At 35.4% G+C, this 13,623-nt stretch overlaps 1 protein-coding gene across 1 annotated transcript in view; it reads right to left on the bottom strand.

Annotated features, from left to right (window-relative positions):
• The window catches only part of LOC106161264 (uncharacterized), a 298,900-nt gene that overhangs the window by 54,365 nt on the left and 230,912 nt on the right, over window positions 1–13,623 (bottom strand). Inside the window, exons 222-236 of the mRNA XM_087004995.1 lie at window positions 13,212–13,502; window positions 12,849–12,906; window positions 12,469–12,590; window positions 11,821–12,024; window positions 11,377–11,509; window positions 10,922–11,097; window positions 10,331–10,581; window positions 8,717–8,840; window positions 7,216–7,351; window positions 5,913–6,088; window positions 4,322–4,522; window positions 3,795–3,981; window positions 3,484–3,506; window positions 1,265–1,552; window positions 237–431 (exon numbers count right to left, since the gene is read on the bottom strand). Coding sequence (XP_086861121.1) covers window positions 237–431; window positions 1,265–1,552; window positions 3,484–3,506; window positions 3,795–3,981; window positions 4,322–4,522; window positions 5,913–6,088; window positions 7,216–7,351; window positions 8,717–8,840; window positions 10,331–10,581; window positions 10,922–11,097; window positions 11,377–11,509; window positions 11,821–12,024; window positions 12,469–12,590; window positions 12,849–12,906; window positions 13,212–13,502 — 2,565 coding nt within the window. The remainder of the gene's footprint in view (window positions 1–236; window positions 432–1,264; window positions 1,553–3,483; window positions 3,507–3,794; window positions 3,982–4,321; window positions 4,523–5,912; window positions 6,089–7,215; window positions 7,352–8,716; window positions 8,841–10,330; window positions 10,582–10,921; window positions 11,098–11,376; window positions 11,510–11,820; window positions 12,025–12,468; window positions 12,591–12,848; window positions 12,907–13,211; window positions 13,503–13,623) is intronic.

The raw sequence follows: 13,623 nt of genomic DNA, 5'->3' as shown, positions 1-13,623 counted from the left end.
TCTAAAATTTCTCGAATTTTTTTTGTTCAGCTTTAATACTCTAAACAATGCATCCACACAAACAGTACTCTAACGTACAATTTACTCAAATGAGAAGGTTACAACAATGAATAAAATCATCACCAACTGCAGTTATTCAAATGCAAGCATCTTTTCAAAAAACAGAGACATACACCCATGTCTAATAACAACTACAAATATCAGGTGTGGCAAAGCAGTGAAATGGAAAAACTTACCCTCATCCTCTAGGTCCCTGCCATTCTTCTGCCATGTAATCTCTGGCTCTGGTTCTCCATCCACCTTCACGGACAGTTTCACTATGTTACCAGTGGTCACTTTCCTATCCCTTAATTTCTTCAAGAACCTTGGGGGCTCACCTTCAGGTTCTCCAGGCTCTGAAGCTGCCTCAGCAACCACTTCTGCAGGTTTGGCTAAAACAAATACAAGCTGCGACTTAAACCAAGGTTTTTGTGTTTCCCCTTGATACATTGCAACTGAAGTACAGGCATGCTTTGCTGCTGCTATCCTTCTCAGTTTTTTTCTAAATGTACATATTTCAAACAAAAATAAACAAATGAGATAAAATCTGCTGCATCCCTATCCCTGTGTGGTCCATCAGTCCACACAATAACAAATGTAGTTGGATACTCTTTATAGGCGTAAACTATCCTCTTTGATTATGTTGTTTCCTCTGTGAAAGTCACACCAAACTTTTTTTCTAAAGAATAAAATAGTTTCTGTGCCAGGATATCCTTAAAAGCATGTATGCTCAAACTGTTCTTTGACAATGATAACTGTTCTTCCAACTGATAAACCTTGGTAATTAATCCATCAGAGTTTTATGCCAACTCATCAGCATACTGTTTGTCATAATCTATTCTCATCATGTATATCCTCATATGAAAATGATTGTGATGCAGTGCCATGAATTTAAAACAAATCTTGATACCAATATAACACAAATGAGATAACAATTATTACACTGCCACATTACTATCAATTAATGAAACAGTTACCTGCCAAGCAAAACCGAATGGTTATTTTTGGTTCAGTTGCAAAGCATTACACATCCAAAACACTCCCTAATTTATTTCATTTCATTTGAGAATATTTTTATTTTTTCCTTTGTTGAATGTCATTCAATAACTAGCAAAATTTCAATCCTTCCGCAAACTTTCTTGGAAACTTAACCAAACCGTTACACTCACAATGATATATCTAATATCTAAACAACAGTAAAAAAACACAAACAAACAATCTTTACCTTCACCAGTCACAAACTTTGTTGAAGATCTTGCTGTGCCAGCTATGTTGGTTGCTGTGACAACATACTGGCCAATGTCTTCAGGATTGATATCACGTATGGTCAGTGTGGTGCTATCAGTTGCATCAAATTCTATCTGATGATGTCGAGATCTACGGGGAATCTCACGGCCATCCTGGTACCAGATGATGTCAGCGGGAGGCTTAGCGAGGACTTTCACATTTACATGAACTGATTCGCCTTCAATAATCTCTACAGTATCTGGTAGAGCCTTTATAAATCTTGGTGCTGCAAATGAAGAGTAAAATAGACATGAATTCAGCATATCTCTCTGCATTGTCATGACTGTCAAACTCTAAAATGGTCCTCGAAAAAAATCAAGCAATAACACTAAATTACAGTCAATTCTCATGAAACATGAGGAAAATAACAAGTTTTTAGCAAAATATTTACTAAACAAAATGGGTTTTGTTTCACATTTAAAGGGGCATTTGTGCTCAGATTGTTTTTGGATCCTTGTTTCTTGTTTATTTTATCTTGCAGGGAGTATATTGGAAATGTGAAAATGTAGACTACTTAGGGGTCTACAGTGGTTGGTTGAATGGTATTCATTCTGTCAGAGTAGCTGACGACTTGTGCTTGTGAAGATCACATGTCATTCATTGTGACAGGGATGGGGGGGGGGGGGGGGGTAGAAACTGCCCACATTAATGCTGTCAGGAAAAAAATCCAAACACTCCTTTTCCATAACTACAATAGGAGCCAAGTTGCTGTAGAGGGGGCATCATTACAAATGTACATGAATCTACCCTACATAATTAAATGCAATAATAGGTAGGCTTCAACATGAGGGATAATAGAAATATTTGTTGTTTTTAATCTGCACACTTACTGAAACTGTGACAGGAACATTATGGGCAGGGGTAAGATAAAATAGAATAGTTTTCCACATTTTTTACATTACAGGAGGATTGGTACGTAATTTAGCAGTACTTCAGTCATTATTACATGTAGAAAGAAATGTATTACAATGGCATATACCTTTTCACAGTGTCCTGGTATGGCCGACATGCTCTTTCTGGGGGCTGTGACAACAAGTGCTCGACTCATTAGACGAGAAATCAGAGCTCTAAGTGGTAAAACAGTTGAAGGGGATACTATTTCTAATATAAGGTGGATTTTTTCTTAGTTTGAGGTGTAAAGTTCAAAACAGTAAGGTTTGCACACAAAAAAGCAATGAAGCTTTAGCAAAGATACCTTGCCCCGAGGATGATGAAGCATCAATAAAAGCAGAATCCCCTGGAGCCAAAATAGTTTAAAGGTGTTATCTTAATGAAATAATGATAATAGGATAAAAATGAGCTGATATTAAAAAAAAATTACACAAAAACAGACACACAACTATATATAGGATCAGTGTTTGCAATTAAGTATGGAATTAGCATAAATGGAATCATTATTTGCGTTTATTTTCATAAGGAATATACAGTTGATAAACAAAGGTACTAGGTAACTGCACTGAAGATGTGAAAAGAAAGCTACAGTTTGAAAAAACTAAAGTTTCAGCTGCTCGTCATCTGAAACAAAATGGACTGTCATAAGGAACATGGTGAAAGTATAAGTTGTTATCACAATTACTTCTGAATAACTTATTTAATTGGAAAAAATATCCCAGTTACGATACTATTCATGATCTTTTGGTTATAAAGTCAAGGTATGTCTGCCCCTTATGACTAGCACAAATACTGATTTATTTAAATATTTCTGTAATCAATATTTTTATCACCAAATAACAGAGTAATCAGCTTCAGCTCTAGACATACCCATACTTTTTTCTCCAGTCCCCATACAAATACCATACCTCTCTGTAAATAACTACCCCAATTATCTGAGCCCTAGGTAGATTACTTGTTAAAAGGCAAGTCCATCTACTTTTACATGACAAAAACTGACCACATCAAAGACAACATGACAGCCGACCACACATATACACAGTAAGCCACACTTGATAAAAGCCGGATGTTTCAGCACAGACTCTTTATATTTACTCTGTATGCAGGAAGTGGAGAGATAGACACCTCTTCAGGGGATGATATATGAATGGTAATGCAATATCAATATCAGTGGTATTTGGAACTGACATCTGAACAATACTGTCTTTTGATCACTAATATAAGTTTGTTTTTCTTTTTTTTTTTTTTTGTTAGACATATGCTTACCTATGACATCTGGCTCTTTTGGTCTGAAAGAAAAAGAAATAGCTTTTAACAATGTGCATATATTTGATAACTAAGTGCCTGTATTTTAAAAATACAGTAAAGGTATAGGGTGTGAGATGTAAATACAGAAACTAATGCATTAGAATAGAGCCAGATAGACCTCATCCTAAACTCCCAATGCAGTGAAAAATAAAAAGGCACATTTTGTGCAAGAATGCAACAGAGCCAAACAAAGACTTCTGTTCAAAAAGCTGAATTAGTATTTTATTTTGTGTTGAAAAAATATAAGCATTGTGTTGTGTAGTACTCACTTTGGCTTGCCAATCTTGACTGCTGTAGTTGAGCTAATCTCACCCGCTGCATTCTTGGCAGTTGCTTTGTACTCTCCGCCATCAGTGAACATCACTGAGGGCACCTCCAGGGAATGTGTGTTGCCTTTAGAGATAATCTTAAGTCGTGTGCTGTAGCTTAGATCCCTTGCACCCTTGTGCCATTCAACTTAAGGAAGAAAAAAAAAAGAAATTTAAGCTTGGGGAAGATTGTGCTCAAAAAGTAATATAAAGGTTTTATTATAAGGTATCAGTAGTAGGATGAGGTTTTCATAAATTAGATTCTATACCAAATTCTTATTAACTTAGCACTCACGTTTTGACATTTCTGACCATTCTCACAATTCTGTTCATTGGCAGTTTTATTATATATCAACACCTTGAGAAAAATTGAAATAAAGTTAAGCACTGCTTTGTCACATCATTTCATTCCATATATAATTAAAAAACAGTCATTTCCAAACCAAAATTTGATAATTGACCTTAAATTGAATCTTCTAGAATCTAACCTTTTGGTGTGGGATCTCCCTCTACCACACAAGTCAGCAGTAGGGACTCTCCCTCAGGGACTTCCACAGCACTAGGGAGTGGCTTGATGAACTTGGGGGCTGTTCCAACAGCCTCCCTGCTGGGTTTGGCACCACGGTCCACTACTGGGGTGACTTCTCTGCTGGACTCACGACTGGTACTTCTACTACGAATGTCTTCACCTGAGTGACATAAAAGATGTTATGTCAAATAATTTTTTTAAATCTTCTTAAAGTTTAAAACAAGTACTAATGAACAGCATGTTATCTTTATATGTTTGTTAATCCACCTGTGCAGTTATCATTTTTGTAAGAGAAAAGATTTTCTCCTCTTTCTTTCTGCAATAAATATAACCATGTATTTAATGGACTAATAAGCAAATATAGGTGAAGAACTGTAAATATCTTGAATAAGTTGAAAAGAGCCTTTTGATGAGCCTTTGAGATCTTTATATGAGCTTCAAAGTAAATATTTAAGCATAAGTTATTTCTATCTTACATTGATGCAAGGTTGTTTTCCCTTCCATATAGCTATGACGCACACTGCCACTAAGTTACCTTGATTCAAAACAATCTTAAGGTCTTGTTATTATTAATTAAAGCCCCTTGCACATGTGATTCTTCCATGCAGACAAAAGCAAGTTTCACCAAAATTTACACCTGTTAACCAAACAATTTTTAGAAAAAAAATTCCAGGTTGAAAATAAAAAGTCTGAATCATACAAATTCTACAATTCTGGGGAATAATAATTTGTTTGAAATGTTTAAGTTGCTTGATTAGAAGAAAAAATATTTATAAGTAAAATGATATCCCAGCTAATAGTGCCTATTGTTAGCATACATGTATACAATAATTCAGATATGCAGTACATCCATTCTTATTAACCTGTATGTATGTACTGAGTCTGGTGTATTCCTGTGTTTAATAACATAGCAGAGTGGTATGAGGTAGGTTTATATTTATACAGGGGACTACCATCTGGTCAAAGAGTCCTGGAGGCAAGGTGGATCCAGTAGGTTACGTGAATATTTTTATTTTAGGCCTTTTTGTTTTAGGTAAATATGAAACCTGATCTGCAGCACTGTCTCATATACATGGCTTATTTTAGGGAAGATTTATTTTTGGTTAACTTTTTTTAAATCTTAAGATATGCTTTTATTTCTACTCAACATTTCATGAATTTCTGACTCTGAACAAATGAATTATCAGTATTATCATAGAAGGTTCCTAATCTGAAATAAAGTCTTTGTGTGCTTATCAAATGTGCAACAAATCCAGATTATAAATAATGATAATCATTAGTTATTGGAGAGAACCCCAAGTATTGTTTTGTAAAAGTTAAATAATAAAAAATTCAATTATCATTTTTTAGTTTTTTATCAGATGGGGAACGGGAAATCCATTTCTAGCATTCCCAGTATCATGTTTAAAGCTTTGAGTAGAGAGAAACTTCAAGGCAGAAATTCAGAAAAATTCATCATAAATTTTGATAGAGAGAACAGGAAAACGAAAATCATGAACATTTTTTTACTAATCTTGCTTTGATCCTTTGGCATACCACCAGATACTCACCAATGACTCGAAGGGAAGCAGAGCACTTTGTACGTCCAGCCTTGCTTTGTGCCTGGCAGTAGTAGAGACCTTGGTCAGATTTCTGGACCTGTCGGATGACCATCTTAGCACCACCTTGTCCATCATAGTACATCTTGATGCGGTCATCTTCTTCAAGTTCTAGGCTGTCTTTTGTCCTAAAAGATAATATTGATTTCTATCTTAATATTCATAATTTTTCACAAAATTCATGTTCTTTTTTTTTTAGCTACAAATGCTTAAACATTATCTTCTGTGCTTTAAGAATATTTTTGGTTTTGGAGTCATATTCCCTACTACTCCAAGTGAACATTTATATAGTTTCTTTCATCCAGAACTTCAGAAGCTTTTATGGCACTTAAAACTGATTCAGTATCCCTTTACCTGTCCAGCTCCTGACCAGGAGTGACCAGGGTCAGAGGACTGAGTTGAGGTTCTGACACACTGGCCATATCTATCTCACCACCACCACATCAGTAGCAACCCCCACCACATCAGTCAGCCAGCCAGGAGAGCTTACTGATTTGTCTTAACTTTTCTGATATGCACTGCTGACATAGCTATATTTCTGTTTTCTGAGCTAATTTTACCTGGATTCTTCACCATGCACAATTTAGAAACCCTGCTGGAAATAGCTGCTATTTCTCAGTGGGATGTCCTGGCCATAGCAACACGTGGTGGTTTTACCTAGCTTTACCTGAACCTTTTTGAGACTAGACTTTGAATACAATAATTACTCATAAAAGTGGAACAAAATATGGGCTTGTGTCAGACACTTTCAGAAACCTTTTGTCATGCAAAATTGGCAGATTTTGATAAAACAAGTGAGGTGTTTGAAGTTTGCCAATTATTACCAGATTAGCAGGTGGTACCTATTCTAGTCTTATCTTGGGACTTTCTGAGACAAGCTATAGTCCAATAACACAGCACTTTAAACTGGGTATGAGAGGATTGAAATAAATTTCCCATGATGCAAATGCAATGTCGACTGCATTACCCCATGCATTCACCACCACCTGAGTTATTCTTTTAAGAACAAAATCCTATTAAAATGTTTGCGTAAATGTACCAGCAATGCTGCCACCTTTAGGAATAACTTCCTACCAATGCAAAACTAGAGTTTAATACTTAGGAGATACATATGCCATACTAAAGTCTGAATACTGGCTATATGACTTTAAAAACTTGGGAGTTTTACTCATTAAACACCCATCAAAATATAGGGAAGGAAGTAGCCAATTTAGGGTATGAAAATAATTTATCCATTTAGAAGATATTAACTCACCATTTGAAGTGAGGGATAGGATTGCCTTCTGCAATGCACTCAAATGTTGCCTTGCCTCCAACTTCTACTGTGGAATGGTGCAGTGGCTCCACAAAGCTGGGTCGCATAAAGTCTGGGCCTTCATACAGGTCTGTGTCTGGGGGAAAAAAGCAAAATACATGTTATGCAAATGTCAGAATGTCTACTCTAATGGTTATATAAAAATTCTGATAAATATCAATCTTACACTTTGTAAACTTTGGATAAAAGCTACGTAAGTACAACAAAGTTTCTGCAGGTGTTGACTGCAACCTGTCTCTCCCAGGCTGGAATTATCTAACACATACATTTTTCCCTAACAGTACTTAAAATACTTGTTGGTCCTAATGGTCCATCTCCAGACATAAATGCACACACAACCAATACAAAATGACTGATAGCTTAACAATTAGCCATGTAACTGCCAAAGTTAATCTTCAATAAATCTAGTTAACATTTTTTTTTCAACAAACATACCTCCCCAGAAACACAGTATTGGAATACAGAAAACACATAGAAATATCAGAGCAGCTTCAATGATAACCAAGAGCATGATAATCCTTTGAATCTCTACCCTGCTAGTTTCTAAAACATCTTTTCACTTGCCAATGGATAACATGTACAGGTAATAAAGAAGAATGGAGTCGTGGAGATGGTTTAGATTTAAGTTCCTGACCATACATCTGTTGGGAGTGGATTCAGTTGTTTATGATCAAATTAAAGAACCACCCCTCTAACAGCCATTTTCCAAGAGTTAGCACTTCAAATGCATATGGTGGGAGAAAACCCTTAAAGTAATCTATTTATAGGTATACCATACCCCTGTCCAGTTTGTTTATCTTTAACTAAGCCATACACTGCACTGGTTGAAGCACTTGATCAGTTTAACCTACTGAACTAATAAAACTCATGAACATCTCATTGTTTACTACCGTGATATAATCCTCACCTTTAAGTAATTCTTTTCTGTTCAAAAGCCAAATGTTACCTGTGGAAATTACTGACAGGGCTAATATTGATAATGCCTATTTTGTACCATCATGGTAATGGTATCCTGCTGTGAATGACCGTTTTTCATCGCTAAATTGCTATTTTAATGAATACATACATGTCATCAATTTGATTTTTTAAAACATATAATAGACTTTTATTTTTTAAAACATGTAACAGAAGATTTCTGTGAGATGCCTCCCTTAATATATCACAACTGTACGGATTTAGTAAGGGATATAAATCTGCTGAGATATCTACTGAGAAAAAAAATGCTCCAACTTACTACAATATGTCTAAATCTGCAACACTGCAATATTTTTCCATTCTTTTCAAATTGTGTAAATTTGTTATTTGGAAAACTTTCAAGCTACATGCCAAAACTCCTAATACCTTTCTTTAGCAGCTTTTTTCCCCCGAGACGTGTTCTACATTTATTTGATGTCATTTCCAATATAACTGCAAAAAACTTATAACAATTTGATGTCTTTACCTTGCACATCCAGAGTTGCATTACATGATACTTCTCCCTCGCTATTCATTGCACTGACAGTGTATGTCCCAGCATCCTCCAGGGTAGCTTTGGCGATCTCTAGCGACAGCAGTCCATAGTTGTTCTGAAATATATGATGGTGAGTGCTTACAAAGAGTTGCTCAGGTGGTGGAAAATACTGAATTTTGAACTCGTTTTCATCAATTTCTTTCTCATCTTCAGACACTTCCTGGGGATCTCTGAACAAGGACGCTCGTCTTTGAAATTCTGCAGTTGGTAGCACTGCCGGCAGTGACATCTTTCTTGAATTGTAGGTGGCGCCATATTGCTTAGAATATGGAATTGGGGCTATGCTGGAATATCGTCTGCCTTTCTGATCCATTTTAAGACTTGGTCTGAAAATTCTCAAGATGGCTAGTAGACCCTAGATCAACCAAGTCCTTTCACTGTGACTATACAACAGCAAGTTTTATGACACAACACCCTATCTCAGTTATTTGAGGATATTAAAGAATGCACTTTTCAAAATGATCCTGTTATAAAAACTGTACACCATGTCTTATGGTATAATGTTGACATCAAAGTTTGGTGTGGTTGGGAAGCATATACATGCATCTTAGCAGTATTAAAGTGGGCAATTTAGGCTGAACAAACAGAGAAGTAGTTAACCTTTTTCCTCCACACAAACTGTTCAGTCTAGATCTAAGTGTTAGGTCAAGTTTAGTGTCAACAAAATTTTATTGCTTCATTGACTGTAGCTGTCCCATCTGAAGTTATAGCTGGTTGGAGCCGTCAGGCAACCTTTAATTGCCACACTAGGAGACATACTTTAGTATTCATTTACTTCCAGCTTATCTGGGGCTATGTTTATTTGAACAGATATCACGGAAAGTTTTATCACCAAAATTGAAGTTTGATTTATTGCTGTATTTGCAATGTTAACAGTGATGTAATGTCTGTTGTGTGACATTCCTGGTCGTCCAGTCAACACATGGTCAAAATGATATGTCCACAATTGTCCTCTATAGAGACCACTAGCAGAGATTGATAAGCAGAATACTGATGAGATTTCTAAAATATTTATTTTCAAAGATCAATTCTTACTTAGACTGAGATTTTTTTTTTGCATATTTCTTGTTTTAATTGTGACAAACATGTTGTTTATGAATTTAACATGACAGAAGTTGTATGCTCCTTAAATTGCTTTATTTGTTAAAATGTTAAAAAACATTAAAAAATTTTGCTTCATTTACTATCATTTCTTAAGATAAGATTTATGTTACAAATTTAGAGCAAATGTAAATGTCTTTTCATAACCAAAGCTAAGTGACCCCTAAAAAGAATTGATAAGAAAAACAGGCATTTTCCAGCTTGATTATTTACTTTAATGTTGAAATTTGTAAGAAAATTCAAGATGGTACTATAATATTATATCATAGTTATTGAGTCAAAAAACAGAATTCAGGTACAATTATACAGAATGAGCATAAACTTACCCATTATAGCATTGTTCACTAAATATGCAATTTTATACTTTGCTTTTAATAATTATATCAAGCGGTGTCATTATTTCTCATAAATGCAAAATGACAATCCACATCATATCTTCCTTACCTTGATAACATGTCTCTCATCCTCCTTGACTTTTCTGCCATCTTTGTGCCAGACAGCCTCTGGTGGGGGCACACCAGCCACTGAGCAACTCAGTTTCACATCCATTCCTCTGTCCACCATCTTGGATCTTAATTTTACTGTGAATTCTGGTGCTTTGTCTAATTTGTATTTTCTAGCTGATGGCTCGAATTTTTCATCCTCCTCTGGAATGGCTGCAGGTCTCTGTGGAACTGCTTGGGAGGCAGGAACAGCTGAAAATGTATTGTGAATTTAGGCACACCATCCTTATATTTTTCACTGATATCGTAGTATTGACTGAAATTTTATGATTATATATATTTTTTTTAAATTTGAATTTCTTGAAAAATTGATTGATTACTGTTTGCTAAAAAGAACTTCAAAAGTAGTAAACAAAGATGCTGAAATGTTCACTGCACTGAAAAACATTGACGAATAATCCATTTTCAATTTATAAACCTTTTATTTAATTAAATATAATATTGAGGAATCCCCATGTTTTAATATTCAAAAATATTAATTATATTTCACGCATCTTACCATAGAAAAACGGGGAAAAACAACATTACATACCATATACTTTGAGCTGGGCCTCAGTACTGGTGGTACCTGCTGGATTGACAGCACGGCACATGTAGGCACCAGCATCTTCAGGGAATGCTTCCTGGATTATCAACTGGTACGTCTCTGCATCAGGATGCAGCATCTGGTAGTGACGACCATGTTTGATTTCTTTTCGGTCTTTGCACCTAAAATGTACACAGGCATTATTCAGTCATTGTTTTATTTTGATCTATAATCAAACCTGAGAGACCCTTTAAAAAAAATTTCAATTTTGTAAATAAATCAAAATTTTTAAATTCTCTAAATGACTGCAACATCTATGCTGTATCTGTAAAATGTGGGGCAGCAAATTTAAAAGCCAGTGAAGGTAAGTAATGGAATAAATAAATATTGAAATATAAGATTGTGTTGTAACCCATATTAATTCCATACGACTTCTGCAAAGAAAGTAAACTGCATCTTACCAAGAAACCTCAGGCTGAGGATGACCTTTAACCTTGCAGTCAAACCTTGCCGCACTGCCCTCCACTATCTTTTCTTCCTTCAACTTGAGGGTGAATTCTGGGGCTTCATAGTCTGCTGGAAGCTGGGCTTTTTCTGTTAAAAATATAGGTGTTACTTTAATTTTTTGCAAAGTGATTTTGGTATATTGTTTGTTTTTGTAAATTTGCTTGCAGTTATGGCATTTTTCTATGACTTAATAACATGGACTTTTTACATATACTCAAAATATTTTCAAGTGCTAGTTTAGGTACATTAATAAGACAATATAACACACAGACAACTATGAAGCAACTGTTACTTGGTAACTTTTAATCAGTTCCCAAAATCCTCACCTATGAGAGCAATTCTACAAGAGGAAATGAAGCAATTTGAAACCCATCCTACATGTAATATGAACAACTCACCTATGACAGTGACCTGGCAGGCACATGATGCTCTGCCCAGAGAGTTCACACCTATACACTTCCACTCCCCAGCATCTTCTGGCTTCACATCAAGTATCTTGATCCTGTACACCCCCTTGTCATGGTCCAGTTTGAACCTGCGGCTTGGTCGAATCTCTTGGCCATTGTGGTGCCATGTTACATTAGGCTCAGGGCGGCAAGTCACTAGGAAATTAGGAAACAAAAAAATGATACTAAGTCACTAGTAACTAAAATCTCAGTTATGCAAAATGACTGGTTGATTGCAAAATCAAGAATATAGAAGCAGTAGGAATATCCTGACAATATTCACAACAGCATGATACAAAAATATTTAGTTTCTGTACCTTATTCTTTGATTTTTGAAGTGTATGACACTATGCTGGAAATACAGCTGTAAAGGTGTTAATTAATTTTATATCTCTTTCTTTGTTTTTCTTCCTTTCTTTTAATAAAGTCCTAATTACACTGTACCACATACATGTAGAATACAGTACCTTGTTGCTTTGGTTAAGAAAAAAGGTCAATTTTTGTGGAGAAATACAAGTAACAAATGTAAAAAGATAAAGATAATATACATGGTCAAGATGCACAGAAGACAATTAAAATACAAAGACAGCATCGACCTACCTGTTACTGCCATCTCTAGGTTTTCACCCACTTTGATGCTCTGGTCCATGAGAGGCAGGGTGAACTCTGGTGGAATGTCTACTTCTTCTGGCGGGGTTATTTCACGCTCCTTCTTAGGTATTCTGTAAGTAATAAGTTTAACAAGATTTGGGCAAGTTTTCATAAGGTATATTCAAAAATATATTTATTTCATAGTTAAGGAAATAATGGAATCTCTTTACAATTAGGGGAAAAAGATAAAACAAAGTAGCCAAAGGGGCTGTAAAGAATACATGTCACTGTTTCAAACAATCATCTTTATGTTTAAGGAAATGGCATGTCAGTTGGACTTCTTGGAATAAAGTCATGTAAATCTTTTCCATGTGTATAAAGTCTTTTACCTCTTTCTAAGTCTCTCCTCCTCCAAAGATTGTCTTCTTCTCTTTTTGAAACCTGATTCTGAATTGCAAAAAAAAAAAAAAAAAAAAAAAAAAAACTTAAAAAAATCGAATTGTCATGAGTAAATTGACAAAAATAAATGTGTCAATCATTTTGTGTTTAAATTCCCAATATATCTTTGACAATGGCCCACATTCACCTACATGCTGACATTGAGATATTTCTGCAGTTAGGACAAACAGATAGAGGATAAGAACACAGAAAATGCAACTTGCATGTAAACGAGTAGTTTAACTTAATCCACCAATAATACACAAACTGCACAAATTGCCCATCAATCAAAGTAACTGAACATATCTCCCTACCTTCTACAGTCAATTTCCCACTGGTGCCAATTTCTCCCATGTCATTCACAGCTTTACATGTGTATATCCCAGCATCTTCTGGCTCCACATCATTGATGTACAAACTTGCCACATTGTCTTTGTAAACCATCTCATATTTGTCACTAGGCAAACAGGCTTCACCTGCTTTGTACCAGTGGAATTCTGGCACTGGTTTGCCTGAGATCTTACACTTAAAGCGTCCACTTGTGCCCTCATAAGCTTCGACATCATTGAGCTCTTGTTCTATTCTGGGCTCATGGTCAGCCATTTCTAAGTGGAAAGTGAAGTAATAAAAATTTAACTTAAGACAAAATATTTGCCTCTGAATAATGAATCTTATTTTAATGTTATTTCAATTTAAAATGTTAATAATCAAATTCAGATATCACAT

This window comes from Lingula anatina, chromosome 2 (assembly GCF_051362555.1).
Source record: "Lingula anatina isolate TDL-2025a chromosome 2, LinAna3.0, whole genome shotgun sequence".
Classification (NCBI taxonomy): Eukaryota; Metazoa; Brachiopoda; class Lingulata; order Lingulida; family Lingulidae; genus Lingula; species Lingula anatina.
The sequence above is the reverse complement of the archived record's forward strand: the minus strand, read 5'-3'. Positions and strand labels throughout refer to the sequence as shown.